The sequence below is a fragment of the Carica papaya genome, chromosome 4 (assembly GCF_054855325.1).
Source record: "Carica papaya isolate Zhongbai chromosome 4, ASM5485532v1, whole genome shotgun sequence".
NCBI classification, from domain to species: domain Eukaryota; kingdom Viridiplantae; phylum Streptophyta; class Magnoliopsida; order Brassicales; family Caricaceae; genus Carica; species Carica papaya.
The window spans coordinates 5,883,245-5,902,732 of NC_142312.1; the positions used below are offsets into that span (position 1 = coordinate 5,883,245).

At 39.8% G+C, this 19,488-nt stretch overlaps 1 protein-coding gene and 1 long non-coding RNA gene across 3 annotated transcripts; both read left to right on the forward strand.

Annotated features, from left to right (window-relative positions):
- The first annotated feature begins 11,163 nt into the window (after positions 1-11,163).
- On the forward strand, positions 11,164-11,713 carry LOC148266228 (uncharacterized). Its single transcript, XR_015818747.1, has 2 exons — positions 11,164-11,389; positions 11,514-11,713. It is a non-coding gene; the product is annotated as an uncharacterized LOC148266228 (long non-coding RNA).
- Positions 11,714-14,385: 2,672 nt separating this feature from the next.
- LOC110817595 (DHHC-type zinc finger protein) lies at positions 14,386-19,382 on the forward strand. Of its 2 annotated transcripts, XM_088217591.1 has the most exons (8): positions 14,386-14,542; positions 14,630-14,839; positions 15,481-15,697; positions 15,801-15,892; positions 17,722-17,845; positions 17,965-18,050; positions 18,131-18,196; positions 19,039-19,382. In XM_088217591.1, exons 2-8 carry the CDS (start codon positions 14,651-14,653, stop codon positions 19,165-19,167), a joined length of 903 nt encoding a protein of 300 aa, XP_088073717.1. In that variant the 5' UTR covers positions 14,386-14,542; positions 14,630-14,650; the 3' UTR covers positions 19,168-19,382. The 2 variants fall into 2 exon arrangements, with proteins under 2 accessions (XP_088073717.1, XP_088073716.1); XM_088217590.1 differs by lacking the exon at positions 14,386-14,542 and having other exon boundaries at positions 14,565-14,839.
- Positions 19,383-19,488: the final 106 nt, after the last annotated feature.

Genomic DNA, 19,488 nt, shown 5'->3' on the forward strand with positions numbered 1-19,488 from the left:
CCCGAGTCCAGTGTGATTTATGATTTACTGTTATTTGGCCTGTTTTACAGCATTAAATGCATTATGAGGCTTGATGTGTTCATTTTATAGTTTCGAGTGCATATATTACTGTTTTATTTATTTATGGGTTGAAAGACTGAAGAACTGATACTGTATGTTGTCTGTTTGGCATGAATTACGATTTGCTTTCTTAAATGTGAATTGATGATGCTTATTGAGGAAAAGGAAAATGAAAGATTGTGTAGACTGATAATTGGATTATGGGGTTAGCCTGACTAGATATCCTGGGAGATGGTGGACGGACCGGGTCCGTAGGGAACCCTACCGGGATTGTGGTCTCACATGCCGGACGGGGTATGGAGATCTTATGGTTTTGGCGCCCATACCGGACGGGGTATGGGGACGGCCCGTTTCACCCTCATACCGGACGGGGTATTGAGGTTCAGGGTTTTGGCGCCCATACCGGACGGGGTATGGGGACGGCCCGTTTCACCCTCATACCGGACGGGGTATTGAGGTTCATGGTTTTGGCGCCCATACCGGACGGGGTATGGGGACGGCCCGTTTCACCCTCATACCGGACGGGGTATTGAGGTTCATGGTTTTGGCGCCCATACCGGACGGGGTATGGGGACGGCCCTGGAAACTGATTATGAATGTTAAAGGTTAACGGGTAGCGGAACCCCTATGGACCCCCACGGATACTAGTAGGCTGGTAAAAGTTTTATCATAAATAAAAAGGATATGTTGTACAATGATTGAATTACAAGAGGCGTGATAAGTGTTATGTTTTACAGCTTATATTATCCCATGATTATGATAATGTTATTATTTTTCTTATATTGTTTTCATAAATTCCACCGAGGTAAGTGGATGGTAAAGGTTTTCATGTTAATAAACGAGTTTATTGTAAATTATGCTCCATTGGTCTTTTTGTGTTTTCTACCCACCTTTACCTCCGTGACGGTGAGATATCGTGATGTTCTTACTGGGCTAGTGTAGCTCACTCCTTATTTAACCATTTCAGATCAGGAAGACATGGTTCCCGAGCCCGTTCCGCAGGAAGACGACGAAGGGGATGCCTAGAGACTCTGTAGTCATACTCATAGTTTTATTTTCGAGTTTCTCTCTTAGTTAGTTTAATCTTTTATATTTTAAGTACGTTTTTAGTTTTTCGTGTAAGGGATGTTAACTGAAATTTTGATCTCGCTTCCGCATTCGATATATTTAAATACTCATTTCTTTCTAATATTTCCGGGGCCGTTACAGTTGGTATCAGAGCCGCATTTCCTCGGACCCATCCCTTACACAATAATGCCTTAGAGTAATACTCACCGATATATCGTTACTCAATCATTCCTTGTGAAAACGAGTACACGGGAATGAGGAGAGGAAGGCCCCCACTAAACCAAGCGGCCCAAGATAATTCGCTTCGGGAGGATTTAGACAGACTATTTGAGATGGTGGAGGCTCTCGTAGCTGCCCAGCAAAGGCAAGAGGAGAGAAGGGAGTTACCCGGACCTCCTCCGCTAGCGCAGGTTGAGCCCCCGCTACAGCAGGCTGATCCCGAGCCACCCCGGCAGGAGCCTGTTCCTCCACAGTACCACCCGGCGCCACAGCCGCGGTACGACCCTGTACCACAGCCACGGTACCAGCAGGCGCCGCCACAGCATATTCCAGTGCCCCCACCCCATCAGCAGGCGCCACCACAGGGTCCCCCAGTTCACCCTCAGCCGGCCCCAGTTCCTTTACCTCGGGACCCCGCTCCCTCCTTGATCGACCCCGGCTTCATAGAGAGGTTGTCTACAGGGCATGTGCCGTGGAGATAGCAGATAGAAAATTGAGGGTAGACCTGATAGGGTTAGACACAGGGGATTTTGATGTAATCCTAGGAATGGATTGGCTGGCGGCGTATCACGCCACCATAGACTGCTTTAATAAAAAGATTGTATTTAATCCTCCCAACGAGGAGCCATTTACAAGTTAATAAAATTATTCGGTACTGATTCTCCCTAATGACAAACTCTTTTCTTCTTAATTCCCAGTGCGTTGATATTGTATTTTCCCTAACTAGGTAAACCCAAGAAGGAAGTTTGTATCCAAGAGATTCCAGTAGTCCGAGACTTTCCAGACGTATTTCCGGATGAACTGCCCGGTCTACCAGGGGACAGAGAGGTCGAGTTCACCATAGACTTACAGCCAGGAACCCAACCCATCTCGGTAGCTCCTTACCGAATGAGCCGCATCGAAATGGAAGAGCTAAGGAAACAAGTCACTGAGCTACAAAACAGTGGCTTCATTAGACACAGCATTTCCCCATGGGGTGCCGGGGTTACTTTTGCAAAGAAAGGAGATGGAACGTTGAGACTGTGTATTGATTATAGAAGGATAAACAAGGTAACAATTAAAAACAAGTACCCTCTCCCCCGGATTGATGACCTTTTCGATCAGTTGCAGGGTGCACAGGTCTTTTCTAAAATAGATCTACGATCAGGTTACCATCAGGTGAAAGTGAGAGCTGAAGACATCCCCAAGACGGCATTCCGAACCAGGTACGGACACTATGAGTTCCTGGTTATGCCGTTTGGGCTAACCAACGCCCCGGCCATCTTTATGGATCTAATGAACAGAATCTTCAGAGAGTTTCTGGATAAATTTGTCATCGTGTTCATCGATGATATCTTAGTCTACTCAAAAAGTAGAGAAGAACATGCTCATCATCTTGCCCAAGTCCTCCAGGTACTCAGGGAAAAGAAGTTGTATGCAAAGTTGAGCAAGTGTGGATTTTGGCTCGAGCAAACCGCCTTCCTAGGACATGTTATATCGAAGGAAGGGGTGTCGGTGAACCCCGAAAAGGTTGAAGCGGTACTTGGTTGGGAAAGGCTGACAACAGTTAAGGAAATTCGCAGTTTCCTAGGGATGGCGGGTTATTACCGCCGGTTTGTCGAAGGGTTCTCCAGTCTAGCGGCCCCTCTAACCCGACTCACAAAGAAGAATGCAAAGTTTGATTGGAATGAGAACTGCGAAAGGAGTTTTTTTTCGAATTGAAGAAGCGACTGACTACTGCACCCGTGCTGACTCTACCGAGTGGATCAGGAGGGTATACAGTTTATAGTGATGCCTCCTATCTGGGCCTGGGTTGTGTCCTGATGCAGCATGGAAAGGTTATAGCATATGGGTCTAGACAGCTAAAGAATCATGAGAAGAACTATCCTACCCATGACTTGGAGCTTGCCGCAATCATACACGCCTTAAAAAAAAAAAAAAAAAAAAAAAAAAAAAAAAATCTGGCGCCATTATTTGTATGGAGAGACCTTTCAGATCTACACCGATCATAAGAGTTTGAAGCACATCTTCACTCAGAAGGATCTCAACATGCGTCAGAGAAGGTGGATGGAACTCCTCAAGGACTATGATTGTGACATCCTATACCATCCAGGTAAGGGCAACGTAGTAGCCGATGCCCTCAGTAGGAAGAGTGCAGGCACCCTAGCCCATCTGATGGTTTCGGAATGCAGGTCCATTGGGGCACGCAGCAGGTTCGACTGCAAGATCTGAAGAGGGCCACATGTTTGAGCCACCTAGCAGTCCAACCCGAGTTAATCCAAAGAATAAAGGAAGCCCAGTCAATCGACCCCGCCCTAGTAAACCGCAAGAAGGATGCAGAACAGGGAGTGAACTCAGAATTTCAGATTTCTGCCGACGGATTGATTCGTTTCAAGGACAGAATGTGTGTCCCAGACGACAATGAATTAAAAAGAGACATCATGACAGAGTCCCATAGTTCAAGATTCGCCATGCATCCAGGAAGTACAAAAATGTACCAAACTATGCGACCCCGATTCTGGTGGAATGGGATGAAGAGAGATATAGCCGACTTCGTATCTAAGTGCTTGGTATGTCAGCAGGTCAAAGCAGAACATCAACGCCCAGGGGGGTTGCTTCAGCCTTTACCGATTCCAGAATGGAAGTGGGAACACATCACCATGGACTTCGTATCGGGACTACCCAAGGCACGATCGGGACACGATGCCATATGGGTAATTGTTGACCGACTCACTAAGTCTTCCCACTTCCTGGCCATCAGAATGACTGATTCGTTGGACAAGTTGGCAAGAATGTATGTCCGGGAAATAGTCAGACTGCATGGGGTCCCAGTAACAGTGGTATCCGACAGGGATCCCAGATTCACTTCTCGGTTTTGGAATAGTTTCCAGCAAGCTATGGGAACAAAGCTGTCCCTCAGTACTGCCTTCCACCCCCAAACCGATGGACAATCAGAGAGGACAATCCGTACGCTGGAGGATATGCTCCGAGCTTGTGTCCTTGACTCCGGAGGCCATTGGGACGACCACCTACCCCTGATAGAGTTTGCCTACAACAACAGTTACCAAGCAAGCATCGGCATGGCCCCATACGAGGCGCTATACGGGCGTCCGTGCAGGTCACCGATTTGTTGGGAGGAAGTGGGCGATAGAAGATTGTTTGGCCCGGATTTGGTGGAAGAAACCACGTCCAAGATAGTTAAGATCAAGAAGAACATCCAGACAGCTCAGAGTAGGCAAAAGAGCTATGCTGATACCCGGAGGAGAGACCTGGCCTTTGAGAAAGGTGACCGTGTGTTTCTTAAAGTCACCCCCTTCAAGGGAATTAGTAGGTTCGACAGAAAGGGAAAATTAAACCCCAGATACATTGGACCCTTTGAAATCTTAGACAAGATTGGTACCACTGCCTACAGACTTGCACTGCCCCCTGAGCTCTCCCGGGTTCACAATGTGTTTCATGTATCTATGCTGCGCAAGTACAATCCGGACCCTTCTCATGTCGTGGCTCATGAACCGCTTTCACTCCGAGAGGACTTGTCTTATGAAGAAGAACCGGTCAGTATCACGGACCGAGAAAGCAGAATACTCCGTAACCGGGAAATATCATTTGTAAAAGTCTTGTGGCAGAACCACACGCCTAGGGAGGCGACTTGGGAGCTGGAATCAGAATTTAGGGCCCAATATCCTCATCTATTTGATCAAGAGTAATGAGGCAAATTTGGGGACCAAATTTCTTTATGGGAGGGAGAGTTGTAGCACCCGGAAAGGAGGGAAAAAAAAAAAAAAAAAAAAAGGAAGGCCACGTCAGCAGCCACATCAGCAAGCCCGGTCAGCACCCGGCCAACCAGGGCCTGCCACGTGGCAAGACCGCGTCACTCCAAAAGGAGCCACGTTGGCGATCCGCGTGGGTGCGATCCGACGGCCCAGATCAATCACGCGATCGGACGGCCCAGATTCAATCGCACGGACGGCCCAGATTCAATCAAAAACGAACGGCCCAGATTAAAACAAAATGAACGGCTGTGATCAAAAGGCAAGGGGTTATAAATAGAACCCCCACACCAGACCACAAACCCTAGCCGCCAGCCGCTCGCCGGAGAAGACGAACCAGAGGCCGACCGCCGCCACCCGCCGCCACTCGCCGCCGCACCGGGGAAATTTTCGACCGCCGATCGAGGTAAATTTCATACCCCCGACTCGTTTTTCCCCACTGATTCCTCCTATGGCCAAATCGAAGCCGAAATCCTGGCCAAACGGCCGGAATACGCGGCCGAAGCCCAGCGGCGCCGCCGCGCCCCCTCTCGGTTTTTGCCTCCGACGAGGCCCTTCCCGGCCTCCGTTCGATGCAATTTTTATATCACCGTGATCACCATTCTTTTCTCTACAGGTTGACCGGAGCCGAATCACCAAAACACGAACCTCGCCGGAGAGCCGCTGCACCCGAGAGCGCCGCCGCCGGTAAGCTCCGTTTTTCCGTGATTTTTTGGCCCCCCGAGGGCCCTAGGGTTGTTTTCTGACAAGGACCAATGCGAGCGTGGCCGAATTCGGCCGAAAACAGCCAACCCGAGGCGACTCGCCGCCGCCAGCGGCGGCGCCGTCGCCGAAGCACGGCGGAGCCGCCGTGCCGGAGTTGCGATTTGGGCCGAAGGAGGCCCTGGGCCTAATTTGGATTTTTTTTTGGAACACGTGCAGGTACTGTTAGTGTGTTTCAGTTTCCTGGGAAAAATTCAGGAAAAATTAGGGACAGCCTGCAGGCGCACTGTGAATCGTATTCGGATCCCGAAAACAAGTAAGGACCCCTCACCTTATTTCCTATCACGGTATTAAAGTTCAAAATGATAAAACGGTATTTCTTGAATTAACGCATGTGTGAAATTGCTTAAGGTTGCTAATGGAGCCCGAGTCCAGTGTGATTTATGATTTACTGTTATTTGGCCTGTTTTACAGCATTAAATGCATTATGAGGCTTGATGTGTTCATTTTATAGTTTCGAGTGCATATATTACTGTTTTATTTATTTATGGGTTGAAAGACTGAAGAACTGATACTGTATGTTGTCTGTTTGGCATGAATTACGATTTGCTTTCTTAAATGTGAATTGATGATGCTTATTGAGGAAAAGGAAAATGAAAGATTGTGTAGACTGATAATTGGATTATGGGGTTAGCCTGACTAGATATCCTGGGAGATGGTGGACGGACCGGGTCCGTAGGGAACCCTACCGGGATTGTGGTCTCACATGCCGGACGGGGTATGGAGATCTTATGGTTTTGGCGCCCATACCGGACGGGGTATGGGGACGGCCCGTTTCACCCTCATACCGGACGGGGTATTGAGGTTCAGGGTTTTGGCGCCCATACCGGACGGGGTATGGGGACGGCCCGTTTCACCCTCATACCGGACGGGGTATTGAGGTTCATGGTTTTGGCGCCCATACCGGACGGGGTATGGGGACGGCCCGTTTCACCCTCATACCGGACGGGGTATTGAGGTTCATGGTTTTGGCGCCCATACCGGACGGGGTATGGGGACGGCCCTGGAAACTGATTATGAATGTTAAAGGTTAACGGGTAGCGGAACCCCTATGGACCCCCACGGATACTAGTAGGCTGGTAAAAGTTTTATCATAAATAAAAAGGATATGTTGTACAATGATTGAATTACAAGAGGCGTGATAAGTGTTATGTTTTACAGCTTATATTATCCCATGATTATGATAATGTTATTATTTTTCTTATATTGTTTTCATAAATTCCACCGAGGTAAGTGGATGGTAAAGGTTTTCATGTTAATAAACGAGTTTATTGTAAATTATGCTCCATTGGTCTTTTTGTGTTTTCTACCCACCTTTACCTCCGTGACGGTGAGATATCGTGATGTTCTTACTGGGCTAGTGTAGCTCACTCCTTATTTAACCATTTCAGATCAGGAAGACATGGTTCCCGAGCCCGTTCCGCAGGAGGACGACGAAGGGGATGCCTAGAGACTCTGTAGTCATACTCATAGTTTTATTTTCGAGTTTCTCTCTTAGTTAGTTTAATCTTTTATATTTTAAGTACGTTTTTAGTTTTTCGTGTAAGGGATGTTAACTGAAATTTTGATCTCGCTTCCGCATTCGATATATTTAAATACTCATTTCTTTCTAATATTTCCGGGGCCGTTACAATATATACATATTTTGGGTTATGGACAATAAGGATATATGTATACGTAGTTTACCAGCAGCTGAGTTTTTCATTTACGTCCACCATTTTATGACGTTTCATTTTCATATTAAAACTAGGCAGCTACTATGAGAAAATATCATCTTTCATTTCATGTGGCATGACCGATTAATAATATCGTTATCAATAAAACGTTGAAGTTATAAATTTTGAATCTAATTTGTGAAAGAGTTATTTCATTTAATAAAATTTATAGATTGGCTGTCGGGTGGGACAAAATACGAGAATATTTTTCTACTCCCTCTGAGTAAAAGGTGAGCATAAAGGAGAGTGTCGAAAAAATAATAATAATTCTTTTTTCTATTGTTATCTCATTATCATATTTAATTATAATATTTCAGTTACAGTTAATAATAACTGCAAAGTGAGTATGTATTACGTATTTTGTTTTTTGTAAGGAAAATATTTATATCTATACATACTTAATATGAAGAAGAAGTTTATTATTTTTAATTATACTATTGTCAGTAACAATTAGTTATGCTTGCAAAGTGAGTATCGGATGAGTTTGCACGTTTATATACTTGTCCTGAAAATAAAACATTTCGATTTGTACATGCCTGATATTTAGAATGAGTTTAAATCTAATTAAGTGTGAAAATAATTATTCATATAATCTAACAAAATTGAAATAAATAATTAATAAAAATAAATAAATTAGTACTTATATAATATAACTTGATTAAATGTAACCATTTATATTGTTTGATATAATATGTTGTAGTAACTGAAAAAAAAAAAAAAAAAAAAAAAAGGTGGGGGAAACTACGTCGTTTTGAGGAAGCAAGTGAGATATAAATAGGGGACGAGAAAGAAAAGAAAGAAGGAAGAGAAGAAAAAAAAAAGAAAGAAAAGAGAAAAACAGAGAAGGAAGAGAGCGAGAAGGAGAAAAGAAGAGAGAAAAGAAGGTTCGAGAAAGAAAGAGAGGGGAGTCGGAGCGGAGAGGAGCGAGAAGGGAGAGAGAAGAAGACCGAGGACGGTGACAGTGCGATCGGCGAGAGGAAGGAAGATGGAAATGGGAGGTACGGTAAGGTTTAAGTTTCATGTGTGGAGTTGAGATTTGAATGCTGATGAGAAATCTGGTTTTGTTAGAGATATAGTGTATATTTGTGAGTGCATATGGAGGTGGCGGTATACGGAGGAGGTCGTGGAGGGAGTGAGTGTGCAGTGTGAGTGAGGTTTGTGAGAGAGAACAAGTTCGTGTGAGCACCGCGGGAGGAGAGAGAAGGAGGAAGGCGGTGTGAGTGAGGTCCGAGCAAGAGGGAGGGATGCGTTGTGAGCAAAGTCCGTGATAGAGAAGGATTGCAGTGTGAGTGAGGTTCGTGAGGGAGAGGAGTGTGATTGTTGGGGCATTATGAGAGATAGTAGATTTGGGTGAGCACCGAAGAGGAGAGAGAAGGAGTAGGTGGGTTGAGTGAAGTCTGTGATATAGTGAGTGTGCGGTGTGAGTGAAGTCTATGATGGAGAGGGAATGCGGTGTGAGTGAGGTCCGTGAGGGAGAGAAGTGTGGTTGTTGAGATTTGTGAGAGAGAGCAGATTTGTGTGAGTATGCCTGGAGGAGACTAAGGAAGGAGAGAGAAGGAGGAACGCAGTGTGAGTAGGAACACTTAGAGTATGTCGCAGGAAAAGGAGAACGAGGAGCTGTGGGAAAATGGAATTAGTGTAAGAAGAAGAAAGGAAAACGTGGTTGGGAGTAGAGGTATGCTGGAAAATTAGAGAGTAGGAAAGGAAGACTTGTAGAGTGTGTATGGTGGGAATTACATATAGGTTGCTGTAAATTAGTAGTTGACAAGGGGAATTTGCGGTTGTGTACTTGTTAAGTGTTACTGAGTACCCTATAGGGGGACGCTGATATTGGTGGTCACGACTGGAGGGAGTAGGTTGGTCACCGATAGTGGTGTTAGTCAGGAGATCCCGACGGACAGGGGGCTGGATCGCCGATATTGATGACGGGAGAGAATGATAACTGTGTGTGTGTATGGCCCGTTAGGGGTCGAGAGGTAGATAATGGTCGTCGATGTTGGTGACGGGAGAGAATGATAACTGTGGGTGTGTGTGGCCCATTGGGGATCGAGAGGTAGATGATGGTCGCCGATGTTGGTGACGAGAGAGAATGATAATGGTGTGCGTGTGTGGCCTGTTAGGGGTCAAGAGGTGGATGATGGTCGCCAATTTTGGTGATGGGTGACAATGTTGGTACGCTTGGGGTGGCGTTAGGGGACGATCACCCTTGATAGGTATGATCGTTAAGATACCGGGATAAGCTTTAGTTCTGAGTAGCCTCATGGTGATAGTAAGATAGGGCTTAGGTTGAGTAATGAAGTACTTGTAGAAATATGAGGTTTTATATTGTTGCATCTCATACCTGTAACTTAATTTTTACTGTACTGAATTATATGAACTCATTTTTTATTATTCACAGATGATGTAGGAACGGAGTTCAGATCGAAGTTGCTGGTGTCCGAACCTAGTGTATAGAGCGACAGGATAAAAATTTTCTTTTTCTTTTGGCAGAATTGAGTGTGTAAAAATTGATAGTAGTGTAGATAGTGTATACGGTTGTACGTTATGCGATGTCTCATGTATGATTGTAGGTTTATCTTGGCTTTAGAATAAAAGATCGTGATAATATTTTTATGTGCATGACTGATTTGATCATGAAATTATTTTGTTTTAACTACTCCATTAGAAAAAAAAAAACAACGGAGCGTTACATATGTTAAATGTAATTTTTTCATACAAATATTTTTTTTACCCATACCTACCTTGTAGTCTTTTGTTCTTTACTTATTTATCCACATCTAATGGAATGGATAAGTACGAATTAGGGAGTAACCCATCTTATTGGCAAATTCCTAATAATCATATTTTTATTAACTTTGAAATTTTGTTTTTACGATGACAAAAATTGTTAAAAAATTATGCGTTTGAAGTATAAATTTGCTTTGAAAAAACTATTAGAATTAACAGATTTTTTATACAAAATGTAAACCTGATATAAGTTAAAAATAACTTATTAAACACACACCTTAATAAAGGTGATGTTACATTTTTAATTAATAATTTATTAGAAATTTAAATTAACGTGTTATATCTGTTAGAAAATATGATAAAATAATATCTCTAATAGTCGTATTAATTATTTAATTATGAAAATGATTTTATCTCATAATTACTTGATGCAATGGAACAGTCGAATTTTCTAGCTAAATAATGCAACACCATGGAAAGTATTTGGTCCCATGAAGACTCTTGAGAAAATAATAAATTTGCTGCAACCTACCAAGTCCAATCACACATTCTCCATCAATCAAACGAAAATCTCTTTGTCTAACTAGCTTGCACGCTTAATGTATACATACATATATATATACACACACACACATGTATCGACCATGTTGAATACGTTTCATGTTTATCAGAATTTTCTTTGTCGTATTAATTATGGATTACTTATGGGTCTTTCTAGACTTGATACGTAATTATAATGGGAAATAAGTGTGCTCAATTCTTTATCCAATTGAAGTGGAAAGCAAGTAGTGAAAATTGATATAAAAGAGAATGAATCAAACTGATATATATATATATATATATATATATGAGTGTTGGAAAGAAGCAAAGCCACATTAACTGGCAATTCCAATTTCTCACTGAGTGAAAGAAACAGGCAACGACCACATTTATTCCATTAGAGTTACAGATAAAAAAATTGGTTATGATAAATCTTGACCCACCACCACCCAACTCAGTATCCAAACAGAGGACTTGCAGGCGACCGAGATAGAAGAATTGTTAGCATGTGAAGTTAATAAATGCGACAATTAATATGGGCGCTGTTTGGTACAGAGTGGTCCTTTATCCTCCTCTTGTTTTATTTATTTATTCTGGTTTTTCAAATCGCTGACTTGTGTTTTGTGGGGTTAATGTGATTCTGGGATCATGTGCGGTTGTCGTGTCTGCACAGTTGATCTGCCAGGTTCTGGAAAGAAGAAAGAGAAGAAGACGATGACATTGAAGCAGCATAGGCGGTCATGCTGATGCGCGTGCTCGTTTCTTGCTCACTCTTTCTGTCCTCTCTACATTCACAATCATTTCCTCAAGTCAATACAATCAGCTATAAAACATTTCATGTTTGTTTATATTTGATTCAAAATATTTAAAACATTTCATGTTTGTTTATATCTGTCATCTTAACAGATAAACCAAAATTTATCGTCAGTCATGGTAAATTGCATATGAATTTCATTTGTTTCTTGAACATTGATATTTTTTCATAAATTGAATTTTAAATTTATTTTATGAAATTATACGTACATAAAAGATTATCAAATTAATTAAACTCGACTAGAAGTGATCTGACACATTTAATGATATATTAAGTCTTAATGCATTAAATTAAAATGTGAATTTTTTTTATATGTAGAAACTAAATTTATAATTTTAAATTTTATAATTGGTCAAATTAGAAATATAAAAAATTTACAGATAATGTTTGTATATAAGTAAACGATTATGATCCCCAAATTACACGTAAAAATTTTTCTATTATGATATCTCATCATTAGAAATAGAAAGAGTGTGAGAATTCAAAAGGTTACGCACTAATAATAGAGTTTAGGGTTTTTATTCTTTACACAAGAATTTAGAATGCTCAATAAAACTACGAGAATATCCATTCTAAAAGAACGAACAAAAATTAAAGAAATAAATAAAAAGGTAAATAACTGAATATTTTAGAATGACCTTCACTACCTTTTGAAGGGAGTGCAAGTAGTGAATATTCACAACTTTCTTGTTGATCGAGATATGAATATTGTTCCTCTTGATATAAAATAATTAATAAAATGGTGAGCTACATTAGCTCAGCAAGAATATCACACTACTCATAATACAGAAATTGAATCTTGGTAAAAATTATTAAAAACAACTAATGTAATTCTTGATTTAAGTAACTTTATTTATCATAAATAAAACTATTTATTGCATATATTTACCGTTGCAAGATTTTTAAAATTAACTTATAGAGACAATAATTCAAATAACATTTCAATCTCATTTTCAAGTGAGTAATAATAATTATTTTTCCTTTTTATTTGTCTGCTGGTATCTCTAGGGTCCCATAAGGATGTCATACTACGCGTGAATTAATATCTAACATTGTCAACTAATCAGCTGTTCTCATACCCTGTCCGATTTGAGCGCAAAAAATATCATCATTCAATATTCCGTTTGGTATGAAAGTGAATCAGATCGTTCTCATATCCCGTCTGATATGAAAGTGAATCAGACTGTTCTCATATCACGTCCGGTATGAGTACCAAAAATATCATTTCTCGATAACCCGTCCGGTATGAGGCAACGTTCACGATATGATTTTCTATGTACCCGGTCCGTCCACATTCTTTTAGAATATCAAATAAGGCTACCATTCATTAATTCACATGACCAAACAATTTTTCGTTGCATATTAATCTCCAATTTTATAAATCAACTGTAAATCACGCAAGACATGCAATATATATATATATATATATATATATCAAGGAAGCACAATTGAATCAATTAACTATTCTACTATATCATCATGTATTTAAAGTTGTAAATTCAATAACCAGTTATGCAAGACAATAAACAAATGATTAATCGGTTTCGCCTCCATTAGTAACCTATAATTATTCTCAAAGTTTTCTAAATTATACAAAATACAATTTTGTCGATTATTAAGCTTCAATTTCATAATAGAGAATAAGGTAATGGATTCTTACCCGAATTAGTGTACGAAATACCAAACTTTCTACTGCGCCTACCGGTGGTCCCCAGGTTTCTTGAATTTTTCTGTGGAGATTAAAACACACTTTAGATACCTAAAAATACCCCCCAAAATCTAAAATTGATGTTAAAAAACCTTTTTCGGCCAATTTCAGAATTCTGACACGGCGGCACCGCCATGCTCTGGCGACGCACCACTGGCGCAGCGGCAGTTTGCCTCAGCCTGGCCATTTTCGGTGAATTTTGGCCAATTTAATACCCTTCCCTATAAGAAAATACGTTAAGGGGTCTCGGTTGGCCAAAAAAGTTAAAAAATGGAAACCTACTGGTGGTGAAATTTTTGGTGCGACGGCTTTGCTGACTCACTTTCGTGGCTGGGTATTTTTCTTCGGTCAACCTGTAGAAAACAGAATAGTGAATACAATAGTAAAAAAATCGCACGAAACAGGAAGCGAGAAGAGACTCATGGGAGACGGTTACGAGTTTTGCATGCAACGGTGCCGCCGAATTTTGCTCGTAAATTTCAGCTCATCCACTATTCTTTTTACTCTGATTTGGCCATAGGGGTGCTCAGAATCAAATTCCCAGTTGATAGAATTTTTTTTACCTTTTTTAGCAATCGGAGGTGGCTTTGGCGCAGTGGCTAGCATTGGTCGACTCTCTTTTTCGGTGACTGATTCTTTTTCTCTGGCGAAAAACTAGTGGCTAGGGTTTGGATTCGATGTGATGTAAAATATTCATATCTATCTCGCGTTAATCTGGCTACTCATTGTGATTTGATCTCGACCATCCGATCGCGTTTAAAAAGAGAACGAATCTGGACAATTCATCGCGTTTAATTGCGATTGTCCGATCATACCTGAGGATGGAATGGATCCGGACCGTTCACGCACATAGAAATGCTTAACATGCTATTATTAAAAAAATTAGAAAAATAAATTTCTTATCTTCCAAATTTATGCATTGACCAAATTCAGTAAGATTCGACCTACCATCACGATTTTAACTGGAGTGACATCTGGGAATGACTTAGATTTAGGCCTAGACTCCACTGGATTTAGATTCGAGGGCATGGCGGCCTAAGTAAACGTGGGCCGACAGAATATGCAAGTAGGAATATGGGTAAAAGAATTCATGTCCCCTTTGGTTCTCAGCAAAGAAATCTTTTACCCATTTCATCAAAATCCAAAATCCGAACTGGAAAGCATACACAGAAAATTCCTGGTAAATTACACACACGCCTATAAATCATACTTTTCGTCTTACTTGTCGTTGCTTAATTTCCTCTTGTTCCGTTTCCTTGTCTACTAGAGCGCAGATCCGGAGCTGTGAATGGCGTGGAACGTTTTCAAATTCTGCACGGCGCTTCGTGCCTTGGGCTCGATTATGATCGTCTTTGTGATTGGCATAATTGGACTCACGTATTATGCTGTTGTGGTAGCCAATTACTGTCCCCTTCTGTTGCATGGAGGTCTTGATTCTTTCGTTGCTCTTTCGGTCTTGTTCTTTTTCCATTTTCTGGTACTCTTCTTTGGAACTCTTCATTTTTTTCTTCGAGAATTCATTTTGGTTATGTTTATTTGCACCCATTTCACTCGAGAGAGAAAAAATATCACAAAAAAGAGAAAGATGCAAATGAGTCTTTAGGGTTATGGGGACATAATATCACGAGTTCAGCTGTTGCTTGGTCTTGCACTAAAAGAAAGAGGAGGTCATGCTGCACTTATTCTAAAAATCGTACAACTAAGGAGTTTTATAATTGAAAATTTTGTTCTAATTACGGGAATTTTAGGAGTAAGTTAATATTATCAGTCTCGTCCTTGCTTTGGATGTCGGGAGACCCGCATGGTTCTTCCTGAACTTCAAAGTTTTCCGGCACTCATTTACTCAGGGAGATGATGAACAAGTTGATTACTCCATATTAATCTAAATGAAGGAATGAAGTTTACTTTAATTTTCCAATGAACTAGCTTTAGAGTGGGTTTCTTTGTTTTCTTGCTTATTTTTTGTTGAGACATTGCGTATAATGAATTAGCTAGTTCAAAGTTGGAATACATATGTTCTTTTAAACTTAAACAGAAAAGCAAGGGGATGGTAGTAATTCTGACAGATTATGGAAATGCATTGATGTTGAATTTCAATAGGTTGACTTGATTTTGTAGTTGGTGATGCTACTATGGAGCTACTTTTCTGTTGTTGTAACGGATCCTGGTGGTGTTCCACCAAATTGGAAGCCTGAATTGGACAGTGAGAAAGGTGACACAGATCAATTAGTGAGTGCAGGATATGGTGACACGGATGGAAGTCCAAATCAAAATGCACGATTCTGTCGGAAGTGCAACGTGTTCAGACCACCTAGATGCCATCACTGCTCTATTTGTGGGTTTCTCATGCATACATTTTTTTTAAATCTTTTTCTTGGAAGTAAAATCTTTATTGGAAATTATATTCAAATTAAATCAGCATTGTTGTGCTCCTTCAGGTGGAAGATGCATATTGAAAATGGACCATCACTGCGTGTGGGTTGTCAACTGTGTTGGTGCATTGAACTACAAGTTTTTTCTCCTGTTCTTGGTACATACCCATATGTTAAATCTTGCAGCATGCATGCGCATATTCAATCCCACCTGGATCAGAGATGATCCACTATCGTAAGAATAGAGGTTGATTGTTTTATAATATGAATTTATGACTTTACTTCCTAAAAATTTGTTAACTTTTTAATTGGCTTTATGTTGAAATCTATGATGTTGCATTTTATCTAAGGCCAATAAGCTATTTGCTACCAGGATATTTATGTTATGTAGGGGGAGAGGATTAGAAATCTTACACTGTACGCCCTTCAGAATAATTATTCTGAGTTAATTGTTTGGGTGATCAATTCTATTGATGTGTGAAAATATAACTTCTAATTTTATTCTTCTTAGCATAGTGCACCCAGTCACATGCTAGCAAGATGTTAGCTTTAGCACATATACAAGATCATAAACAGATGCACTTGCTATACATTAATGGACAGACTTTGCCTAGGGGCCTAATTACGAGCAACAGACAGGCGAATAATAAGTAAGGGTTGAAGCACCTAGAGATTAAATTGACGGCCACATGGTCTGATACCATATGGTGTTAATTGGTTAAGCAACTATTGTTCTAGAAGGTTAAGATTACAGGAAATAATCAAAATCTTTTACTAGTGCGTTGTTTATTTTCACTTGATTAGTTTGTTAGTGGTGTTGTTTCTCATCATTAAGCATTAATTCTAAACCTAAGCTGTTGAGAGTTTTCATTGTTTATTATTTAACTTGGACTATTTGTTGTTATGTAACTGGGGAATTTTCATTGTTCATCACTGGAATAGTTTGTTTACAGTGGTGTATTTCATCATTACGGATTCATTTTTAACCTTCATTGAGGAGAGTTTTCAATGTTTATTTCTAAAATCTGAACCTTAGGTAGTTTTTTATTATTTCATTGGAGGGTTTTCATGGTTTATTACTAGAATAATTTGTTCCTAATGGTGTTTCTCATCATTAAGCATTCATTTTAAACCTAGGCCCTTGAGGGTTTCATTGTTTATTATTTAAATTCTGAACCTTGGATATGATAAATTTCATCTTTGGGCAATGCATTTGACTAGGAGCTGTGAATTCTTCCTTCATAGTTGAGGTATTGCTGTCCTTTGCCTGATGTATTTGTCATTACATGAAAATGAAGCTAGTTTTATGAGGATTGGCTGATACAATTAAAGCACTGGAGTTGTAGATAATGTGACCAAGGAGATTCATTCTGATTAACTATAGAGAAGATACACCTTTTAAGGTGGAGCTTTTTGTTGATTAGATTCTTTACCTAACTTGGATGGAATTTCCTATTTAGCAATCATAAATGAAAAGAGAAGCGGACATAAAATTCAGGAAGTTCTAGACTATTTAGCCTACCTTATGCTGTTAGCACATGTTTGAAACCCGTACTACTTGACCAGTTAGAAGGAATAGATTCTCTGCACTAAAAGACCAAATCATATCATAAATGTGCCGAATATTTTATTCTTCATCAATTTCTTTGCAAGTACTTCCCATTACAGTACTATTAATATGACCATATTCTATGAATTGGTTGAAATAATTATGTCACTCACCTTCCATATCTAATGATTATTATCTATGTGCTTTATCTAGAAACTTATATGCCCCTAGGCAGAGCTTCTTCTTTCCTTGTGATTCTTATGTTTCTCCAGGTAGATTGAACTACTAAAATAATTATCATTTTGGTTGCATGTTTTCTAACAATTGCATCTATTTCTTAACCTCATTAAAACTGAATAAAAGTGAATGACATGGCTGGGTTGTTGGATCTTTTGTAAGAGAAGAACTGAGTAATTTTGCTTCTCAACTTCCATGCAGTTTTACACATTTCTAGAGACAACTCTCGTCACTTTATCTCTACTGCCCGTTTTTGCTCCTTTTTTCTCTGATGGCGAGATAACTGGAAGTATAGGGGCCCTTATAACCACTTTTATAACTTTTGGTAAGTTGTAGAAATATGTATCTGCATGCGTACACATTTTTATATCTACATTCTGAATCTGGTCTTTTTTCTTCCTACTATTTTTAAACTCATAACTTTGTTCTGCTGATCTAGTTCAGTTTTGAACTTAGCATTTGCGTTGAGTGTTTTGGGATTTCTGATTATGCATATGGTATTGGTGGCAGCCAACACAACAACTATTGAGGTAATTGTCTTTTGCTATTTACTGTTCCTCTTGATGCTTCTCCAACAGTTTTTTTTATTGCTGATTTTTCTTGTTTTCAGACATATGAAAAGAAAACAACTCCTAAATGGCGTTATGACATTGGTAGGAAGAAAAATTTTGAGCAGGTTATTTCCTCCATTCCCTCTTTAATATCTTCTGCTGTATTATTTCTGGGTGATTTGAGATAAGTAATTTCTGTTACAGTTTTCCTTGCCATGCAAACTAAAATTTCATAGAACAAAAAGCAATAAAGAGTTAAAACACATCTCTGCCATTTGGCGTGGAGGAGGTCATGATTTAGAAACACATTCACTTTTTTGAAAACCAGGTTTGGCTTTGCCAAAGATCATGTTGGTATTGTTTGGTCAACTTGAGGTCCTAAACCTGATATCTAGGTGATTTTTTTTGCTGATCTTCAAATTGCTTTTCCAGCATGATTAAGTTTATTAAGACTTCCTACTTTCAGTTTTGACTTTAACAAGGGATATTTGTTGATCATGTCCTTTGGTGAAATTCCAACCAACTTAGGAAATGAATCGTATTTCTTTAATTAACCTGCATGAAAGCTTTTAGTATGAAACTGGGTTGAGATGATGAGATGGCCGGCCGGGCTGCAGTTGCTCCTAGTAAAATGAAGTTCATTCTTTCAATTTGTACGCCGCACATGCTTAGACCCTCTTGAATCCTGATCCAACAACTATACATTCAGGGAAACTTAACCTCAGGTCATGCAAAAAATGGTACATGAATTATCATGTACCATGCTACTACAATAAACTATCCATATACATTAACTGATGCCGGATCTTTTTGCGTATTCAACTATGGATATCGAAGACTATATTTCCCTTTTCATCATAATATATGTAGAATTTGTTAGTTCCCATATATGCAGTTACTTTGTTTAGTAATCCTCCATGGACAATGAAAATTTAATGATAGGTTATTATTATTTGGTGGTAATCAGGTGTTGGGGATAGATAAGAGATACTGGTTCATCCCTGCATACTCAGAAGATGATTTGAAGCACATGTCTGTGCTTCAGGGGTTGGAATATCCAACGAGACCAGAGTTGGATCCATTCCAGCAGTTGTAACCACAGATAGAGAAATTAGTATTGGATTACTGTTTGTCCAAATTCAGGAGTTTCATATTTAATGCATGTGAATCCTTGATTAAATGAGGAGCATTAGGGATTTTTTTAGAACAAAATTTAGAAATTTAATGTATTAATGAGGTTTAAATATACTGAAATTGTTTGTGAACTTAGAATTTGATAAATAATATGAACTAATTACTTTGTAAACTAAATTACTGTTAGTTATAACTTTTCAATTCATTAAATTCAAAGTACACTTTGAAAGTAATGTTAATACAAAGGTATCAATTAAATAAATCTAAATTAGCTGCACAACCT

Bases quoted from the DNA above. Each gene is read 5' to 3' on its own strand.
- LOC110817595 (XM_088217591.1), top strand. From the start codon at position 14,651: ATGGCGTGGAACGTTTTCAAATTCTGCACGGCGCTTCGTGCCTTGGGC. The intron at 17,846-17,964 runs GTAAGTTGTAGA...GATCTAGTTCAG, and splicing joins AACCACTTTTATAACTTTTG to TTTTGAACTTAGCATTTGCG. The intron at 18,051-18,130 runs GTAATTGTCTTT...TCTTGTTTTCAG, and splicing joins CCAACACAACAACTATTGAG to ACATATGAAAAGAAAACAAC.